The following is a 21,249-nucleotide window of genomic DNA, read 5'->3' on the forward strand; positions in this document are numbered from 1 at the left end:
AATTATGATGTTGATGCTTCGTCTCTTGATGTTACTTGATACACACTTTCTGCGCCTAGTCGAAAGGCGTTAAAGAAAAGCGCTTATGGGAGACAACCCATTATTTTACTTCTGCACTTTGTTTTATATTTGAGTCTTGGAAGTTGTTTACTACCGTAGCAACCTCTCCTTATCTTTATTTTATTGCATTGTTGTGCCAAGTAAAGTCTTTGATAGTAAAGCCAATACTAGATTTGGATTACTGCGCAGGAACAGATTTCTTGCTGTCACGAATTTGAGCAGTAGTCTCACGAATTTCGAGTTTGGTGTGGAGGAAGTTTTCAAGGGTCAAGAGAGGAGGATGATACAATATGATCAAGAAGAGTGAAAATTCAAAGCTTGGGGATGCCCCCGTGGTTCATCCCTGCATATTTTAAGAAGACTCAAGCGTCTAAGCTTGGGGATGCCCAAGGCATCCCTTCTTCATCGACAACTTATCAGGTTCCTCTAGTGAAACTATATTTTTATTCCGTCACATCTTATGTGCTTTACTTGGAGCATCTGTTTGTTTTAGTTTTTGTTTTTGTTTGAATAAATCGGATCCTAGCATTCTTTGTTTGGGAGAGAGACACGCTCCGCTGTTTCGTATGAACACATGTGTTCTTAGCTTTATCTTTAATGTTCATTGCGAAATTTGAACTACTTCATTCATTGCTATATGGTTGGAAACGGAAAATGTTGCATGTGGTAAATGGTTTAATGTCTTGAATAATGTGATACTTGGCAATTGTTGTGCTCATATATATCTTGTTTAAGCTCTTGCATCATGTACCTTGTACTCATTAATGAATAACTACATAGAGCTTGTTAAAATTTGGTTTGCATGATTGATCTCTAGAGTCTAGATATTTTCTGGGTTGAGGTGTTTGAACAACAAGGAGACAATATAAAGTCTTATAATAGTTACAATATGTTCATATGTGAGCTTTGCTGCACCTTTTATACTTGAGTTTGCTTCAAACAACCTTGCTAGCCTAGCCTTGTATTGAGAGGAATTCTTCTCGTGCATCCAAAATCCTGGAGCCAATAACCATGCCATTTGTGTCCACCATACCTACCTACTACATGGTATTTCTCCGCCATTCCAAAGTAAATTACTTGAGTGCTACCTTTAAAAATTATATTCCTTTGCCTTTGCAATATATAGCTCATGGGACAAATAGCTTAAAAACTATCATGGTGAAGAATATGTACTTATGTGTTTTATTTCTTAATAAGTTGCTTGTTGAGCGGTAACCATGTTTTCTGGGGACGCCATCAACTTTTACCTTTGTTGAATATCATGTGGATTGCTATGCATGTTCGTCTTGTCTGAAGTAAGAGCGATTTTCATGATCAAATGGTTTGAGTATGCATACTGTTAGAGAAGAACATTGGGTCGCTAACTAAAGCCATGATTCATGGTGGAAGTTTCAGTGTGGACAACTAATCCTCAATCTCTTATGAGAATATTAATTGTTGTTGAATGCTTATGCATTAAAGAGGAGTCCATTATCTGTTGTCTATGTTGTCCCGGTATGGATGTCTAAGTTGAGAATAATCAAAGCGAGAAATTCAATGCGAGCTTTCTCCTTAGACCTTTGTACAGAGCGGCATAGAGGTACCCCTTTGTGACACTTGGTTGAAACATATGCTATGCAATGATAATCCGTGTTAATCCAAGCTAATTAGGACAAGGTGCGAGCACTATTAGTATACTATGCATGAGGCTTGCAACTTATAAGATGTCTTATACATAACACATATGCTTTATTACTACCGTTGACAAAATTGTTTCTTGTTTTCAAAATGAAAAGCTCTAGCACAAATATAGTAATCAATGCTTCCCTCTGCGAAGGGCCTATCTTCTACTTTATTGTTGAGTCAGTTTTCCTATTCTTTCTATCCCAGAAGCAAACACTTGTGTCAACTGTGTGCATTGATTCTTACATGTTTACTTATTGCACTTGTTATATTACTTTGTGTTGACAATTATCCATGAGATAAATATGTTGAAGTTGAAAGCAACCGCTGAAACTTATATCTTCCTTTGTGTTGCTTCAATGCCTTTACTTCGAATTTATTGCTTTATGAGTAACTCTTATGCAAGTCTTATTGATGCTTGTCTTGAAAGTATTATTCATGAAAAGTCTTTGCTATATGATTCATTAGTTTACTCATTATCTTCATCATTGCTTCGAATCGCTGCATTCATCTCATATGCTTTACAATAGTATGATCAAGATTATGATAGCATGTCACTTCAGAAATTATATTTATTATCGTTTACCTACTCGAGGGCGAGTAGGAACTAAGCTTGGGGATGCTTGATACATCTCAAACGTATCTATAATTTCTTATGTTCCATGCTACTTTTATGATGATACTCACATGTTGTATACACATTATATGTCATATTTATGCATTTTCCGGCACTAACCTATTGACGAGATGCCGAAGAGCCGATTGTCTGTTTTCTCGCTGTTTTTGGTTTCAGAAATCCTAGTAAGGAAATATTCTCGGAATTGGACGAAATCAACGCCCAGGGTCCTATTTTTGCACGAAGCTTCCAGAAGACCGGAGAGGAAACGAAGTGGGGCCACGAGGTGGTGACACACCAGGGCGGCGCGGCCTGGCCCTTGGCCGCGCGGCCCTGTTGTGTGGGCCCCTCGTGACGCCCCTTGACCTGCCCTTCCGCCTACTTAAAGCCTTCGTCGCGAAACCCCCAGTACCGAGAGCCACGATACGGAAAACCTTCCAGAGACGCCGCCGCCGCCAATCCCATCTTGGGGGATTCAGGAGATCGCCTCCGGCACCCTGCCGGAGAGGGGAATCATCTCCCGGAGGTCTCTTCATCGCCATGATCGCCTCCGGATCGATGTGTGAGTAGTTCACCCCTGGACTATGGGTCCATAGCAGTAGCTAGATGGTTGTCTTCTCCTCATTGTGCTATCATGTTAGATCTTGTGAGCTGCCTATCATGATCAAGATCATCTATTTGTAATCCTACATGTTGTGTTTGTTGGGATCCGATGAATATTGAATACAATGTCAAGTTGATTATCAATCTATCATATATGTTATTTATGTTCTTGCATGCTCTCCGTTGCTAGTAGAGGCTCTGGCCAAGTTGATACTTGTGACTCCAAGAGGGGGTATTTATGCTCGATAGTGGGTTCATGCCTCCATTAAATCTGGGACGAGTGATGGAAAGTTCTAAGGTTGTGGATGTGTTGTTGCCACTAGGGATAAAACATCGATGCTTTGTCTAAGGATATTTGTGTTGATTACATTACGCATCATACTTAATGCAATTGTCTCGTTGTTTACAACTTAATACTTGGAGGGGTTCGGATGATAACTCTGAAGGTGGACTTTTTAGGCATAGATGCATGCTGGATAGCGGTCTATGTACTTTGTCGTAATGCCCTGATTAAATCTCATAGTACTCATCATGATATATGTATGTGCATTTTTATGCCTTCTTTATTTGTCAATGCCCAACTGTAATTTGTTCAGCCAACATCTGTTATCTTATGGGAGAGACACCACTAGTGAACTGTGGACCCCGGTCCTATTCTTTACATCTGAAATACAATCTACTGCAATTGTTCTTTACTGTTCTTCGCAAACAACCATCATCATCCACACTATACATCTAATCCTTTGTTTACGAGCAAGCCGGTGAGATTGAAAACCTCACTATTACGTTGGGGCAAAGTTCTGTGATTGTGTTGTGCAGGTTCCACGTTGGCGCCGGAATCCCTGGTGTTGCGCCGCACTACACTTCGCCACCAACAACCTTCAACGTGCTTCTTGGCTACTACTGGTTCGATAACTTTGGTTTCTTACTGAGGGAAAACTTGCTACTGTGCGCATCACACCTTCCTCTTGGGGTTCCCAACGGACGTGTCATCTACGCGCATCATCCCGCCATGCCAAAGAAATAATGTCAAATCCACAAGTCATAATCTGCCACAGGTTCTAGTACAACACTGCAATATCCATGACGCCCTTTGTATATACCTTGCTAGGCAAACAGGCAGTTCTTCCATGACCAGTGCAGGCAATCGGTGCTTCCAAGCATTTCAGGGAATCCTCTCGCAGCATTTTGTGCCATGATCCTTGTAGTCTCTTCTTGAGTTGGCCCTCTCAACTAGTATTTGGCAAACTTTCACACCACAGCTCGGCAAAATTTGTACATGCACTCAATGACAGTAGACTCACTCATGCAAAGGTAGTCATCATGTGTATCAGCAGGTGCTCCGTATGCAAGCATTCTCATGGCGGCAGTGCACTTCTGGATCGACGAGAACCCGGCAACGCCTACAGCGTCGTGCTTGAGCTTGAAGTAGTGGTCGAACTCTCGAACTCCGTGGAGGATATTCATGAACAAACCCTTGCTCATCCTATACCGGCGCCGAAAATTGTCGGCATGGGTTGCCTCATCTGCGAAGTAGTCGTTGTGTAGCATGGTATGCCCATCCATCCTCTGTCGGGGCTTCGACTTCTTTCTCTCCAGCTTTGATCCTCCGTGGCGCGGCCTCTTCCGCTTCTCCGCCTCGGCGTCAATCATGTCCTGGAGGGACGCGATGCTCAGCAAATGCTCCTGAATGTTGCCGTCGAAGGCTTGCTCGTCCTCCAGCAGTCGGACAAGCATCTCGTCGTCGCTATCCATGTCTGAAGCAAAATTAATGGTTAAAATTGTGCCGCGGAAAACGAGGCAACGAACAGCGGCCAATCGCGCCTACCTGACAAGTCGTCGAACACCTTGTGTGCGCGGAGGTGGGGCGAATTTGACGCCACGTTCTGGGACGCGTTGGCGAAGCGGCGGCGGCGAAAAGGCCGGCGAGATAGCCAGTCGCGACGACAGTGCCGACTCTCAGAAGAGATCAGTCGTCGAAACGGTCGGTAAAACCAGCGGTGGTGGGAGGGTGGGAGGCGCGACGAGAAATAAAAGGCGCGAACCAATGGTTATGGAAATAGTCGCCGGCAGGTGGGAGCCCGCCTCGCTTTTCGCTGTGTCCGACGTGCCCGGAGCGTCCCCTGTGTAACGGGGACGGGGTCGGGGTCAGACACCATATTAGGACGCGCCGGACAAAAAGAGACTTTGAAGCATGCGGCTGGGAATGTTTTTTTGTCTGGCGCGCCCGAAATCCCTTTGGGGGACGCGGCTGCAGATGCTCTAAGTTTCCAAGTTTGAAACAAAATCTGGAAAGTGTGCTTGCCTACAAGTGTATAGATATCCCCGCCTGATCGATCCCCACATCCCAGTGATACGTCTCAAACGTATCTATAATTTCTTATGTTCCATGCTACTTTTATGATGATACTCACATGTTTTATACACATTATATGTCATTATTATGCATTTCCGGCACTAATCTATTGACGAGATGCCGAAGAGCCGATTCTTGTTTTCTGCTGTTTTTGGTTTCAGAAATCCTACAAAGGAAATATTCTCGAAATTGGACGAAATCAACGCCCGGGGTCTTATTTTTCCACGAAGCTTCCGAGAAGACCGAAGAGGATACGAAGTGGGGCCACGAGGTGGCGACACACTAAGGCGGCGCGGCCAAGGAGGGGCCCGCGCCGCCCTAGTGTGTGGGCCCCTCGTGACGCCTCCGACTCTGCCCTTCCGCCTACTTAAAGCCTTCGTCGCGAAAACCCCAGTACCGAGAGCCACGATACGGAAAACCTTCCAGAGACGCCGCCGCCGCCAATCCCATCTCGGGGGATTCGAGAGATCGCCTCCGGCACCCTGCCGGAGAGGGGAATCATCTCCTGGAGGTCTCTTCATCACCATGATCGCCTCCGGATCGATGTGTGAGTAGTTCACCCCTGGACTATGGGTCCATAGCAGTAGCTAGATGGTTGTCTTCTCCTCATTGTGCTATCATGTTAGATCTTGTGAGCTGCCTATCATGATCAAGATCATCTATTTGTAATGCTACATGTTGTGTTTGTTGGGATCCGATGAATATTGAATACTATGTCAAGTTGATTATCAATCTATCATATATGTTGTTTATGTTCTTGCATGCTCTCCATTGCTAGTAGAGGCTCCGGCCAAGTTGATACTTGTGACTCCAAGAGGGAGTATTTATGCTCGATAGTGGGTTCATGCCTCCATTGAATGCGGGACGATGACGAGAAAGTTCTAAGGTTGTGGATGTGCTTGTTGCCACTAGGGATAAAACATCGATGCTTTGTCTAAGGATATTTGTGTTGATTACATTACGCACCATACTTAATGCAATTGTCTGTTGTTTGCAACTTAATACTGGAAGGGGTTCGGATGATAACTTCGAAGGTGGACTTTTTGGGCATAGATGCATGCTTTGGATAGCGGTCTATGTACTTTGTCGTAATGCCCTGATTAAATCTCATAGTACTCATCATGATATATGTATGTGCATTGTTATGCCTTCTTTATTTGTCAATTGCCCAACTGTAATTTGTTCACCCAACATGCTATTTCTTATCGGAGAGACACCACTAGTGAACTATGGACCCCGGTCCATTCTTTACATCTGAAATACAATCTACTGCAATTGTTTTTTACTGTTCTTCGCAAACAAACATCATCTTCCACACTATACATCTAATCCTTTGTTTACAGCAAGTCGGTGAGATTGACAACCTCACTCGTTACGTTGGGGCAAAGTACTTTGATTGTGTTGTGCGAGGTTCCACGTTGGCGCCGGAATCCCCGGTGTTGCGCCGCACTACACTCCGCCACCAACAACCTTCACGTGTTCCTTGACTCCTACTGGTTCGATAACCTTGGTTTCTTACTGAGGGAAAACTTGTCGCTGTACACATCACACCTTCGTCTTGGGGTTCCCAACGGACGTGTGTCTTACACGCCATCACCCAGCCACAACGCTCTCGCTCTCGATTATACCCGAGCGTTTCTCGGGCCGGGCCGGGCCGACCAAAGCCCGACGTGAAAAATCTTGGCCCAGGCCCGGCCCAGCCCGACCATCGGGCTGGAAATGTTGGCTCAAGCCCGACCCATCACAGGGAAAGCCCGTCGGGCCTCGGGCCGGGCCGCTTCACTAAATTGCGGAAAATCAAGGCCCAGGCCCGGCCCGACCCAGCCATCGGGCCAGAACATTAGGCCCAGACCCGGCCCAGAGGCATGGTCGGATCGGGCTTGGCCCGGTAATTTCGGGCCGGACCGGGCTGCCCATGGCCAGGTCTACTCTCGATGAATCGCTCACCCATGGCCATGGCGCGCTTCCTCCTCTTCGCTACTGCCCTATTCGCAGTAATGGTAATGGCCCCGATCTTTGCATGCATGCATGACGACGACATGATCTATTCACAAAGGGCGCGTTTGGTAGCCTGGGCGCCCCTTGGCTCGCATCGGCCCAGCATTTTTCGGGCTGTTTGGTTCCCTGGGCGCAGTCGCGTTGTTGCATAGCACGGGTTTTAAAGCACCCCTCGGACAGGCCCCGGAGGAACGCCCGGTTTGACAGTTTCTCCAGGGCCAGGCCCTGGCGAGACGAAAATCGACAACGCCGTTCGCGCGGGAGCTCCGCCTCGGCATGGCGGGAGAAGCCGAAATCCAAGCGGCGTTGCGCGACAAAGGTAGGGGTAACCTTCCTCTTCGGTTACCCTCTCCATTAGCCCCCTCCCAAAATTTCCCTTCCCCCAAATTTCGCACCGGTGGCGGCGGCGACCCAGATCTGGCAGCGCGCATCTCCCTTCAGTCTCCGGCGTCGGACAAGGGTCGTCTTCTCCTGCCGCGGCGGAGCCTGCACACATCTGCGGCGGCTTTCAGCCCTGTCCTTCGTCCACCATGACGGAGGTAAGTGGAAACTCCTCTGCTCTACTGTAGTGTTAGATTCATGTAGGTAGAACTAGTTGGGTTCGATAAGACCGTTCGTAATGCATAGATCTTGTTTGAGTAGACCGACCAGCTCCAGCTTGTGCATCACGTCGCAGCACTCATCATTTGCGTACAAGCCTTGATCCTGATGGTGCACAAGAGAGCAGTTAGGCATGCTTGCTTTCCTCGTGTGACTTACGGACCTATGTTACAACGAGATCAGGAGAGGATTGCCAACCTAAACAACATCTACAACTGCAACGACGTAGAGGCCATCCAAATGCTTCGGATGAGAAGAGCCCCTTTCTATGCACTTGTGAAAAAGTTCAGGCAAGGAGAACTGCTGACTGATAGCATCCACACCTCTATCGAAGAATAAGTCGCAATGTTTATTCACGTCATCGGTCATAACCAGAGGTTCAGAGTCATCCATAACACATTCAGGCGATCCACGGAGACTATCTCTAGGTACTTCCAGCAGGTATTGTACGCAATTGGGGAGCTCAGAGGTGAAATGATCAAGTCAGCATCAATGAACACACCAACTAAGATCAAGAACAGCTACAGGTGGTTCCCCTATTTCAGGGTGAGTACAAAATCATGTTCCTTCTACCTATCTGATGTGTGCTACTGTGAGAAACATGATTCTGTTCTACTGTGAGAAACATGATTGTGTGCTAATCTTTTTACAGGATTGCATTGGGGCTATTGATGGTACTCATGTCACTACAAAGGTACCGAGATCAATGTCTGCTGCATTTCGCGGGAGGAAGCACTACACCAGCCAGAACATTCAAGCAGATGTGGATTTCGATATGAGGTTCACCTACGTGCTTGCTGGATGGGAGGGTTCAACTCATGATGCCAGCATCCTGGCAGACAGCCTGTCAAGACCTAATGGGTTGCAAATCCCTGACGGTAAGTTCTACCTTGGAGATGCTGGATATGCATGCCGACCTGGAATTCTACCTCCCTTCAGGAAAACAAGGTACCACCTCAATGAGTTCTTTGCGAAGCACCGACCTCTGAATGCGAGAGAGTTGTTCAATCTCAGACACTCAATCCTTAGAGTCACCATTGAGATGGCCTTTGCTGCACTGAAGAACAGGTTCAAGGTCCTTGACCAGAAACCGTTCCACACGTTTGACACTCAGGTAAAGCTGGTCCTTGCTTGCTACATTCTTCACAACTGGATCCTAGGTTGGGGCGAGGATGAGTTCTTCGAAGAGGTTGTCAGTTTTGATGAAGTGGAGACCGGCCATGGCGTGGAAGCAGGCGACAATGATGTCTGGAAGGTGAAGAGGCAAGAGTGGGCAGACGCAATGTGGGAAGCCAGAGGCAACACCACCATCTGGGAAGAAGTGAAGAAGTGAAGAAGAAGAAGAAGAAGAACCCCTATGATCCCCTGTTTCTCGAACCCTTTTCGATCCACGTATGTTGAACGACCCCGTCACTACTAGGAAAAGGCTTACCGCCGACGACCTGAAAAGGCCTACCGCCGGCGCATTCGCATTCACCGGCGATAACCTCGCCGGTGGTAAGTGTTTACCGCCGGCGTCTTCCAATTCGCCAGCACTACCTTGAATTACCCCTGGCACACAGGCCAAATTGTCGGCGTTAAGTTTGTAAAGGATCAAAAAAAAGCAGGTCCACACAGCGACGGGCTGAAACGGAAATACAACTAAAAGGGCAATTTACAGAGAACACCCTACAAAGAAGAAAAAAACGCAATCAGGTCACGCATCTTGTCCACCATCGACCGGAGTTCTGTCGCTGCAGTGGTGATGAACTCCCGGAGGTGGTGGAGCTCGACGCGCACGGCGAACTTGATGGCGGACCTATACTCCCTCTTCCTGCAGGAGGAGCTGTCTTCGTCAGCGAGGCGCACCACGACCTCGCGCGCGTCGAACGGGAGGGCGCCCTCTACGTAGAGGCTGCTGCGGCCGTCGAACGGGAGGCGGCTGCTGCGACAGAACGCCAACTCCTTGCTGGGCACGGCCGACCAAATGACGGCGCGCGTTGCCACCGCGGGCACTGTGGTCCCTGAGGCCGGCCGCAGGGTACTGTCCGGGCACGCCCGCGCCCTCTCCGCTGCCTCCCGCCGCAATTCTTGGCTCCCTCCGCAGGGAGGCGGCGTCGGAAACGGCAGCCGGCACCGGGGCGGGATTGGAGATGGGTTCGCCCAAATCGGTGTTGGACTGGAGGGGCAGCGGCGCGGGTGTGCGTGGGAGGTTGCGTGCGAGCTATGCTAGTGGTGTGCGTGCGTGAAGGGATAAGGGAAAGGGAGATGGAGTAGATAGGGAACGAGATCCTCTGACTTAGACCAAACTAGGACGTTGCTAATTTTGATCCCTTCGTTCCCATCCGACGGCAGCAGGTTGAAGCCTGGAAACACAATGCACACTTGGGCCAAAGCCAATTCGAGGAAGCGGAGACGGAATTTAAATTGTTTACCCCTGGCAAATTTAAATCATTCTCATTGGCGGTAGTATAGTTACCCCGGCGAATTTAAATAGTTCTCGCCGGCGGTAAGTGAAGGTCCTTCTAGGGGCTCTCGGCTCAACTTACCTCCGGTGGTTCCAGTCAACACTCGCCGACGGTAAGTGGCTTATCCCCGGCGACTAGAATCCAGCTCGCCGGCGGTAACTTATCGCCGGCATCTTCAAACCAGACCTGTCGGCGCTGACAAGTGCGGCTATGAGATTTTTTCCTAGTAGTGCGTTATTATAAACTGCAATTTGTAGTAGCTAGGGAGCATCATGTTATATACTCCCATTCATAGTAGCTAGGGATGATTTCGTGAACTGATTGCAACTATCATGAACTGTGATTTCTGTGTGATAGGAGGTGAGAGCATGGTAAGGCTACCCATCGTAGAGAAGAGGTAACCGTAGATATGCATGGATAGTACCAAACAGGCCTAATATCATCTCCATCGAGTTTTGGGCTTGGCTGCAGGCAAATAGAAAGTCTTTTTTGGCCCAGCCGATGCAGCCCGACCTACCAATTAACAGAGCAATTTTGACCTGTGGCTCACTCTAGACGCGCAAATGTGCTTGCATGGCTGCGTCAGTGAGCCACGAATAAGGCCCAGGCTAACTGATGTTAGAGCATCTCCAGTCGCGTCCCCCAAACCGTCCCCCAAAGCGCGCCGGATCGAGCGTTTGGGGGACGTGTTTCGTTCGTGCCGCGTTTGGGGGACGTCGCTCCCCAGCCGCGTCCCCCAAACGCCGCCCCCAAACATTTAAAATAATTTTCTGGCATTTTTATTTCAATTTCCACAAACTAATACATAATTGGGAATGTGGTTTACACGAAGACATAGTTTGGAACATGGTTTTCCACAAACTAATACATAGTTTTAACCATGGTGGACACAAATATAAAATATTGCAAAGAAACTAAACCTAACTAGGCCGTGCATCGAAGGTTTCGTGTGTTCGCTGCTAAGAAAGAACACTCGAGGGCACACCCGAGTCACCTAAACCGGAAAATCCAGCGGGAGGATGGTGCCCTTGTTGGTTCTACCGATGAGGCGAACGAGCAGAAACCTCCGTGCACGTATTCGCTGCGAAGAAACAACACTCATTCGGTCGTCCTCCTCGTCGGTGCTGTCGTCATGGGAGTCCCCGTCGACGTGGTAGTTCCGGAGGCAGCGCCTCTCGTCGAAGACCTTGACGCTCATGTCCTCGTTGCCGAAGTAGGAGAACACGAGGATGAAGCCGGCTTCGAGGCTGTGGTGGCGCGCGAACTTCTCCCAGCCGATGTTGAGGTACATCTTGCCGCGCGCGTCGTAGATCGCCTTGACGATCCACCGGCAGTAGCCGCACGAATGCTCCCGCAGATGCATCGTGCGCGGCGTACGCCGCCGACGTACTCGGCGAAGGAGTCCGGCAGCCTCTCGGGATGCCGCGCGGGTCGCCCTTGAGGACGTGGACGAACTCGAACAGGACGTCCGGCTCCACGTCCATCTCCGACGATGAAGACGACGGCGTGGGAGGCGACGGCGAGCGTTCGGCTATGCCGCGGCCACGACCACGACCACGACCACGGCCGCGGCCGCGAGGTCGGCCTCCGCCTCTACCAGACATAGCGTCGAGTCTTGTTGAGAGATGGTGGCGGCTAGGGTTTGGGAGAGAGGCGCTAGGGTTTGTGTGTGAGAGAGACGATGAGAGGCGCCCCTTTTTATAGGCCGGAGGGAGGCGGAGGAGCGGTGGCGCTCATTAACGCCGGCACGCAGAGCTAGGCGCGACGGGACGCGTCGGCTGCGCCCTCTCGCGGAAGCTGCACCGGCGCTGCGCGCCAATAACTTCCGTCGCGAGGTAGGCGACGGTTAGGTTTAAATTAATTGTGCCGCTGACGGGTCAGCCCCGCCACTCCCCGCCTCGCTTTTCGTTGTGTCCGGCGTCCCCGGAGCGTCCCCTGTGGGACGGGGACGGGCTCGGGGCGCCGGACACCGTATAGGGGTGCGCCGGACAAAAAAGAGCTTTGGGGGACGCGGCTGGAACGCTTTTTTTGTCCGGCGCGCCCCAAATCCCTTTGGGGGACGGTTTGGGGGACGCGACTGGAGATGCTCTTAGAGTGATTAGTAACACGTACGGTACTGTTCCCGGCCTTCTCCTCAGGTTCAGTCTGGACGGCAACTGGGCCACTCGGCGCCGGACTCGCCCAGCAAAAACCAAGCCGACAATCTCAGCTACTACTCGCCCAGCAAAAACCAAGCGGACAATTTCTTCAGGTACTACTCGACCAGCGAAAAACAAGCGGGCAATTTCTTCAGGTACTACTCGCCCAGCGAAAACCAAGCGGACAATTTCTTCAGGTACTACTCGCCCAGCAAATACGAAGCCGACAATCTCAGGTACTACTCGCCCAGCGAAAACCAAACGGACCATTTGTTCTACTCGCCGATCAAAAACCAAGCCGACATGTTTTTCAGTTACCACTCGCCTCCGACGACAGTCTTCTTCCACGAGAGGAGGCTGTGGCGCGTCGGCGAGCGCCTGCCGCGTCGCCTGCCGCGTGTTAGACTGTATATACATATGTATATACGTAGCGTTGTATATGTCTTGTATTGTACCGGTACCCATATATATATATATGAGATAGTCACATCCGTATTGGGTGTCGAGCAATTTCTCAAATCCTTTGTTTTACATGGTATTAGAGCGATGGTGTAATGGAATGCACAGATGGTATGAGTGTAGAAGAGTTGTTCGGAAGTGCAGAAAAAGGGAATACATTCTCATCAAACACTACGTCACGCGATATGTAAACACTATTCGTGGGAACATGTAGGCACTTGTACCCTTTGTGAAGGGAACTATACCCAAGGAAGACGTACTTTTTTAGATCGAAACTCTAGCTTACGCTTGTTATATGGACGAAGATGAGGCCAACATGCACACCAAAAAACCTTAAGAAACGTATAATCTGGAAGTTTATTGAGCAAAAGTTCAAGAGGAGTTTCATTTGTAGAAGTCGTGTTGGAAGCCTATTTATCAAGAAACAGGCCGTGAAAAAAGCATCACTCCAAAACCAAAACGGAACGGAGGCATTAGCTAGTAAGGTAAGGCCAGTCTCTACAAGATGGCGATGTTTACGTTCAGCGGTGCCATTCTGCTGATGTGTATGAGGACAAGACACACGGTGCAAGATCCCAAGCTTATTAAAGAACGAGTTGAGGTTGTGATATTCAACCCCCCCCCCCCACCCACCCAATTGGACTGAACATGAAGAATTTTATGCTTAAGGAGACGCTCAACATGTGCTTGAAACTGAATAAAGACATCGAACACATCTGATTTACGCTTAATAAGATAAAGTCAGGTGAACCGACTGTAAGCATCAATAAAGCTGACATAGTAATTATGGCCACTAACAGACGTTGGGCATGACCCCATACATCAGAAAACACAAGCTCAAGAGGATGTTTAACCACACGACTCGACTCTGAAAAAGAAGCTAATGACTCTTGCCTTGCTGACAATCATCACAGATAATTTCTACAATTTTATTGGACACAACTGGAAGATCATGACGGTGCAGAACATGGCAAACTATGGGAGCAGCCGGATGACCAAGGCGCGCATGCTAGTGTGTAGATGACACACGCACAACACTGAACACCTGGGGAGCATGCGGCGTAGGTGGCGCATCAAGCGGATATAAGCCATGGCGAAGGCGACCTCTAAGTAGAACGGCTCTCGTGTCCCGATCTTTGATGAAAAAATGAAAACGATGAAATTCAGCAAGGACATTATTATCACGAGTAAGTTGAGGAATAGACAATAGACTACGTGTGGCGGAAGGAACACGAAAAACATTAGAAGATGCAAATTGCGAGAATTATGTGCAAGGAGGGAAGCCTGACCAACATGTGAGATGCGCAAGGACATTATTATCCCATTGGCGCAATCTTAACTTGATTTGTACTTCAGGCTATAGTTAAGATTGAGGGAGGGTGTTAGACTGTATATATGTATATGTATATACGTAGCGTTGTATATGTCTTGTATTGTACCACTTGGTACCCATATATCTATAATATCTATAAAGTTCATCCCCACTAAGATGCATTTAATGTTTGCAAGCTCAAACCTCATGAAGCCACATCACCCAATTATTCCTATCCGTTGGATTCTTCTATTCGTTGCATCGATCTCTCATCAACATGTCACAGAAACTATTTATTCTTGCGATTTTTCAAGCTTCCGTGTCATCCCACTCACAACACCACTATCAGCCATTAAATACGATATTTTTCTAAACATGCAACCTGCCATGTCCGTGGCCCTACTACCAATATATTAGTACCAGTTCAATTTAGTCTAAAGGCTAGGTGTTTTGTCATACTTCCTTATCTCATTCATCACCACAATATCGTGGAGAGAAGAACATTCACTCTTTGATTGGAAAGGCATGCGAGCGGCCGACCACCTCTTAATCTTCTTGGGCCACCACCTCTGCGTCTAAATAGTATGGAAAAAAATAGAATTATTCCAACGTTAATAGCACGCTATAGCATATCTGAAGAGCCGACGATACGCTATTTCGGCGTTTATAGCGCGCTATTCGCGTTAATAGCACGCTATAACATGCTAATAACGTATTTTTAGACCCACGCTATTTTGTTATATCGCGCTATTTTTTTTCCTTCCTAAATAGATGAGCTCCATGTTCGGCTCTTCGTCCCCATCCCTCTTCCTTCCCCAGTTCTTCCCGTCCATCTATAGCCGAGGATCAATTGATCTGGACAGCAGAAGAAACCATTCAAAGATTGTTTTGAGCTCCAAGGAGTCAATCGGTCAGCTCATAGATGTTTTCTTTTTCCCTATTTTGCTTCGTACGGATTGGAGAAACTATTCATAATCATAGTTGGTCATTCAAGATCCTGGACAGAAGTTTATTCATCTATCTATGCTTTCTAATTTGCCATGTTTGCGTTGCAGTCAGAACATTCTAATTGGTCATCTTCATATGGACATTGCAGGTGTTCAACAAAATATTCAAGTGGCAAAACGTACATGATTCTCATGTTGTTGCATGCTGGTATAATAGGGTTAGGATGCATCGATTACCTATATCTTACTTCAATCAATATATGCATGTTTTTCTTTCCAAGGAGTCAATCGGTCAGCTCATAGAGGTTTTCTTTTTTTTTCCCTATTTTTCTTCTTACGGGTAGGAGAAAATGTTCATAATCATAGTTGGTCATTGAAGATCCTGGACAAAAGTTTATTCTTCCGTCTATACTTTCTAGTTCTCTTTGATTGCGTTGTAGTCAGAATAGTCTAATTGGTTTTCTTCATACAGACATTGTAGGTGTTCAACACACTATTTCAAGTGGCAACAGGCTGGTATAAAAGGGTTAGGATGCATCAATTACCTCTGGTTTACTTCAATCAATATATTCATGTTTTTCTCCGGTTCTTCCTATCCATCTCTTAAGTATATATGTTTTTCACGTGATTAGGTTGCATAAAATTTTATGTTGCCTGACTACATAATTGGATGTTCTAATATATCCCTTCTATTTTGCACCATATTTTCTTGACAACGCCAGAGGTGACCATCAAACTCAAGGCCTGACTGTTCAGCTGTGATTTCACCAAAACACCAAGACCATACTCATCGTTTCTACAATTTGAATTGTATTATCTCTCGGAAAAAATGTGTTAACATATATGTATAACTCAAGATGGTCTTGATTCAGTAACACATATTCATCAAGTAGGCATTATGAAATGATTTTCCCTCCACTTGCGGTTGATGTTCTATAATTTCTACTTTATACATTTTACTCCCTAGAAGTGATGCTTAAATTTCCGCAGCAACGCGGGGTATTCACTAGTATATGAGATAGCCACATCCGTATTGGGTGTCGAGCAGTTTCCCAAACCCTTTGTTTTACACCGTGTTGGGCTTCCTGCCGCGGCGCGTCGCTGACTCCTCCGTCCCGTTCTCGACGCCCGCTCTACCAGGCATCCTCGCGGCGTTCCGCGTCGCCCCGGGATACGCCATGGCATCCAACATGGAGGCGACGCTGCGCTCCTGCGAGACGCCCACCATGGCCGGCGAGTCCAAGTTCTGCGCCACGTCGCTGGAAGCGCTGGAGGAGCGCGTCACGGGAGTGCCCGGGACACGCGACGTCAGGCCGCTCAAGTCCGCGCTGCCCCGCGATGGCGCGCCGCTGCAGGCGTACACCGTCCGCGCCGTGCGACGCGTGGAGGGCGGCCTGGTCTTTGTGGCTTGCCACCCAGTGCCCTTCATGTACACCGTGTACCGCTGCCACACCACCGGCCCGTCCAGGGCGTACATGGTGGAGATGGAGGGCGCGCACGGCGCCGCCGACGGGGTGACCATCGCCACTGTGTGCCAAACCGACACGTCAATGTGGAACCCGAAGCACATCTCCTTCAGGCTCCTCGGCACCAAGCCCGGCGGCACGCCGGTCTGCCACCTCATGCCCTACGGCCACATCATCTGGGCTAAGGGCATCTCCAGCGGCGCGACGCAAACGGTCGCATAGCGACCGTTTTCGTCCGCCGTGACCAGAAATGCGTCTGGCACCACCTTCAACGGGGCTACGCAAAGTGACCGGGCCGTTCGCGGAGACGCAAACTGGCCCAAATATGCGTTTGGGATGCGTCTCCTCGGACGCTCCGCGGACGCGGAAAGTGTCCGCTCGCGTCTGGCGGACGTTTTGTCTGGCCCACCAAGCAGTGACGCAGCGTCGATGCGTCTTCTCCACCAGTACTGGCGCCGAGACGTCGCTTCGGCAGTCTGCGGCCGCGTTAATGGCGATGCCTCGCGTGCCGCGCGGCCGTCGTCTATCTCTGCGCACGTAGTAATGGCGATGCCCCGCGTGGCACGGCCGTCGCCCTGCCTCCGACCTATATAAACAGGGGCGCGAGCATCTCATCTCCTCCCCACAAACCCTAGCCGCCGCTGCCATAGCACCGCTTCCGCTCAGCCCTAGCAGATCCGCCATGAGCAGCGCCGGACGCAGCCAGGCTGCCGCGCCTCCACCTCCACCTTCACCTCCCACTCCACCTCCCCGGGCCTCGAGCTCCGACGACGAGTTCGACTCCGAAGACAGCACCGACCTCCTCCACCGGTCAGGGACGCCGCGGCCCTGGCTGAAGCGGAGAAGGAAGCAGAGGAGGAGCGGGCGGCCCATGCGGCGGTCGACACCGAGCTGGAACAGCGCAGGCTGGTGGCCGACGCAGCCGCAGAGGACTTCGACTCTGAGATATCTTGGTCTTTCGATGACCCTGATGCGCCTACGCCAGAGGAGAGGGCGGCGGAGCAGAGGGCTATCGTCGAGTCTTTCGAGACACGCAAGGACGACGCCGCGAGCGCGAGGCTGGAGCAGCGCCTGCAAGAGGACGCGGTGGCGCACCGAGCCATAGCAGCCGCACGGGAGACGGCGGAGAAGCACGCGATGGAGCGACGCAACGACAGTGCCGGCCCGTCCGGAAGCAAGTAGTCTAGTCTTCTAGATCTACATTGTATAGTTTTTATGCATTAAAATGTATTACTTTCTATATTTTTATATGCGATTCAAATCTAAAAATAGATCGCCCCGGTGGACGCTCACCCAGACGCAAACGGACACTCGGACAAAATATGTCCGCGGGGCGATGCAAACGGACGGCTCGCGACCACTTTTGGGCGTCTGAAATGCGTCGCGCCGCTGGAGATGCCCTAAGAACGTGAAACGCTCGACGGCGTGAGCGTCCCGGCCAGCTCTGTTTTCTCGTTGGAACTATGGGTGTGTTTGGTTGGTGCCCACACTAGCTTTACCAAATATTTGGCAAATGTTGGCTGCCAAATTTTTGGTCAAGGGATCCTTTGCCCACGTTTTATCAATTTTTCGGCAAAAATCTATGAGGGAGAGGGATGGGCCCGTATTGGCGGCCAAAATTTTGGCTACAAACCAAATAAGAACCACAACTCAATGGGAACCAATTTTTTGGCAGGGCAACTTAGGGAACTAAACCAAACACGGAAAACTCGGTGTTGAACCGGACGGCACATGAACCTGCCGCATCGACGGTGCTGGTGACTTCATGATTTGGAATTTAAGAAGGGCAGGCAATGTATATCATCCACATATGCTTGTATTAGGAGCGTTAGTGTGTGTATAATTGTGGGGACAATAATCGAGTCAGAGCAGATGTGCAGGTGTGAGGCATAGGCGTACAACAGAGGTGCAGGCGTAGCTGCATAACATAAAGTAGGCCACCAGGCCACAACGCTATCTCATCATATTTCTCTCCCATGGACTCCAAAGTCCACCCTCTCCACGGACGACGAGCTCCTCCAAGCGCAGCAGAAACTCTGGGATGTCTGGACCTGCGAGGTTGCGCTTCTCAAGTTGAACCCGAGCCATCACGTGAAGCGGGATAATCTCTAGTCGAAGGTGATGCACGACTGCGTCCGATCGTTGGCTTCAAAAAGCCTCGTCCTCCGCAATCAACGTGACCAGCTGCGTCAAGATGTCAACTGGTCGGCGAAGCAGCGCGTGAGCTATGGAGCCGCATCTTCACATACACACCAAGTCCATGGCCTCCCGGAGCGCCCGTCGAGCTCGGCAACCCGACACCGTCCACCTCCGCGGCGGCTCCCCTACAGTGCCCAACCTCGTTGCCGCACTCTCCCTGCCGCCCTCCAGGGCGCCCTACCTGCGCCCCCTCTTGTGTCTGCTCGCACACGCCAGGTCACATCCTCATAGGAGCATGGCACCTACGGGCTCACGCTGGCCCGCGAGTCGCGCCTCCTCGCCTCGGTGCCAGAAGTTGGACAAGGCCTCTTGCTGTTTGCCCTCGCCATGTTGCACCCTGCCATGTCATCGTGTCCCGTCCATGTCGCTGGTGTCGTTGTTTCGCACGACCGACGGCGACGTCAGGGTGGGCATTCGGTTTTAACCGAAATTTTGGTTCGGTTTTTGCGGTTTTTGAACAAATTCGGTTTTCAAAAGTGGTAACCGAAATTGGCATGAAAATTTAGGAAACCGAAGATTCGGTTAACCGACAAATTCGGTTCAGTTTTCGGTTAAAACCGAATGAACCTACTCACTTGAACAAATAGTAGGCATCACCGAAGAAAGCAAATAGTGATTGACATATCAACACAAAAAGCAGCAACTGCGCAAGAAATCGACAAATGAGCACCAATCATGGAGGGATGCTATTTGGTAGGCTGCGGCACTCGTGGTACAGGTGCATCACTCGTGAGCGATTAAAAGGGGTAGCTAAGACTTCGAGCGACGTGTCCTATTATGCAGGCTTCACGCTATATTCAGAAAAAGCTAGTACATCAAAGACCAAAGTCATACATTGAATGAACAATTTTTGGAACATCAGACGCAATTGGGCTTCTATGGAGTGATCGGTTTATGCAAAAATTGATGGTAGGTTACTCAATTCGGCCTATTCGGTCTTGTTCGGTTGGTGGGGCTAAAAACCGAATTCTACCAAATTTAATTCGGTTAGTATAAGAGGAAACCGAAAAAATAGCGGTTAATGGAAAAAACCGAGATTTCGGTTAGTTCGGTTTCGGCTTCGGTTCGGTTTTCGGTTTCACGGTTTTTATGCCCACCCTGAGGCGACGGCGTGGCGTGAGCTCTGTGCGGTGGCTACAGATGACCCTAGGTTTGGCGCAACGTTCAACGAACCTACGGCGACGGCATGGTGCGAGCTATGTGCGGTGGCGACTGGTGACAGATGACCCTAGGTTCGGCGCGACGGCGACGACGTGGCACGAACTCTTTGTGGTGGCGATGGATGACCCTAGGTTCGGTGCAACGTTCAACGGTGTCATTGGTGTGCGATGGCTGCTTCGTGCTGATGGACGAGACAAAAGGAAACCAGATAATTTTGTTCTTCTAGCAAACCAGATGCTGATGAGAAAAAAGATGAGAGCATGGTACGGAGGAAGAAGAAGCTTAGACACATCCATGTGCGATAAAAAGAGATTTTCATATGGTAATTTTACATAAACATGGGCATGCATGGGCAGTAACTGAGGAGCTTGACGCAGTAGTTATACAGAAATGGTCCCGGGCGTACTTAATCATCTTGTACTGCCAAGACCAGGTCAGGTTGCCATCAAGAAAAGGACCCTGCAGGCCTGCTCCTTGTACAGGGATGATGCTGTATCTGATCGTGTATTCACAGATTCTAGGTTTGACAAAATGACAATGGCACAAATCCCTAGAACAGTGTGAACCATCGATATCCAGGACCATATGTCGCTGAGTTCTCCGTGTTGAACCGGACGGCACATGAACCTGCCGCATCGACGGTGCTGGTGACTTCATGATTTGGAATTTAAGAAGGGCAGGCAATGTACCTACGTTCTTGTCCATGCCACCTGCTTTACTGCTGTAGCTCGACACTAGAAGATGATCATCATTTGCCAGAGCAGAGTTTATAATAAAAGAACAGCATCTGCAGAGCTGTGTTTATTGACATTTGCAATTCGAATTCAACTGCCACCAGACAATTGGTGCTTTGTTAATGTTATTGCGATACCGGTACACGGTGTGGCAGAAATGGTAGTGTTTACGATACTACCTAAATACCATGCCAAAAGAAAAAATGGACTCCTCAGTCGGAGAAGTGTATCGATATGGCAAGAATAATAGTTGTGTTCACTGAAGAATTAAGCATGAGACCATTTCATTGTACAGTAGATAAGTAAGCAAATGAATGTTCCCAGTCATCTTTTCTTCAACCAATATGCGAGTATGGCAGGAGCTCTGCCTTTGGTTAAGAAAAAGGTGAATACCTGCATAAGAAATAGAAATCACCTTTTCAATGGCATTGAAAAATTGTCAAAAACATGTAGTAGCAATGATGTCTTCTTCACACATTGAGATTTTGTCC

General features: G+C 49.1%; 1 protein-coding gene and 1 pseudogene across 1 annotated transcript; both read left to right on the plus strand.

The window, feature by feature from the left end:
* The first annotated feature begins 7,825 nt into the window (after window positions 1–7,825).
* On the plus strand, window positions 7,826–9,177 carry LOC124648642 (annotated as a pseudogene).
* Window positions 9,178–10,915: 1,738 nt separating this feature from the next.
* On the plus strand, window positions 10,916–20,588 carry LOC124648653 (protein RAFTIN 1B-like). Its single transcript, XM_047188377.1, has 4 exons — window positions 10,916–10,927; window positions 12,481–12,863; window positions 16,247–16,851; window positions 20,458–20,588. Exons 1-4 carry the CDS (start codon window positions 10,916–10,918, stop codon window positions 20,586–20,588), a joined length of 1,131 nt encoding a protein of 376 aa, XP_047044333.1.
* Window positions 20,589–21,249: the final 661 nt, after the last annotated feature.

The sequence above is a fragment of the Lolium rigidum genome, chromosome 1 (genome assembly GCF_022539505.1).
Source record: "Lolium rigidum isolate FL_2022 chromosome 1, APGP_CSIRO_Lrig_0.1, whole genome shotgun sequence".
Classification (NCBI taxonomy): domain Eukaryota; kingdom Viridiplantae; phylum Streptophyta; class Magnoliopsida; order Poales; family Poaceae; genus Lolium; species Lolium rigidum.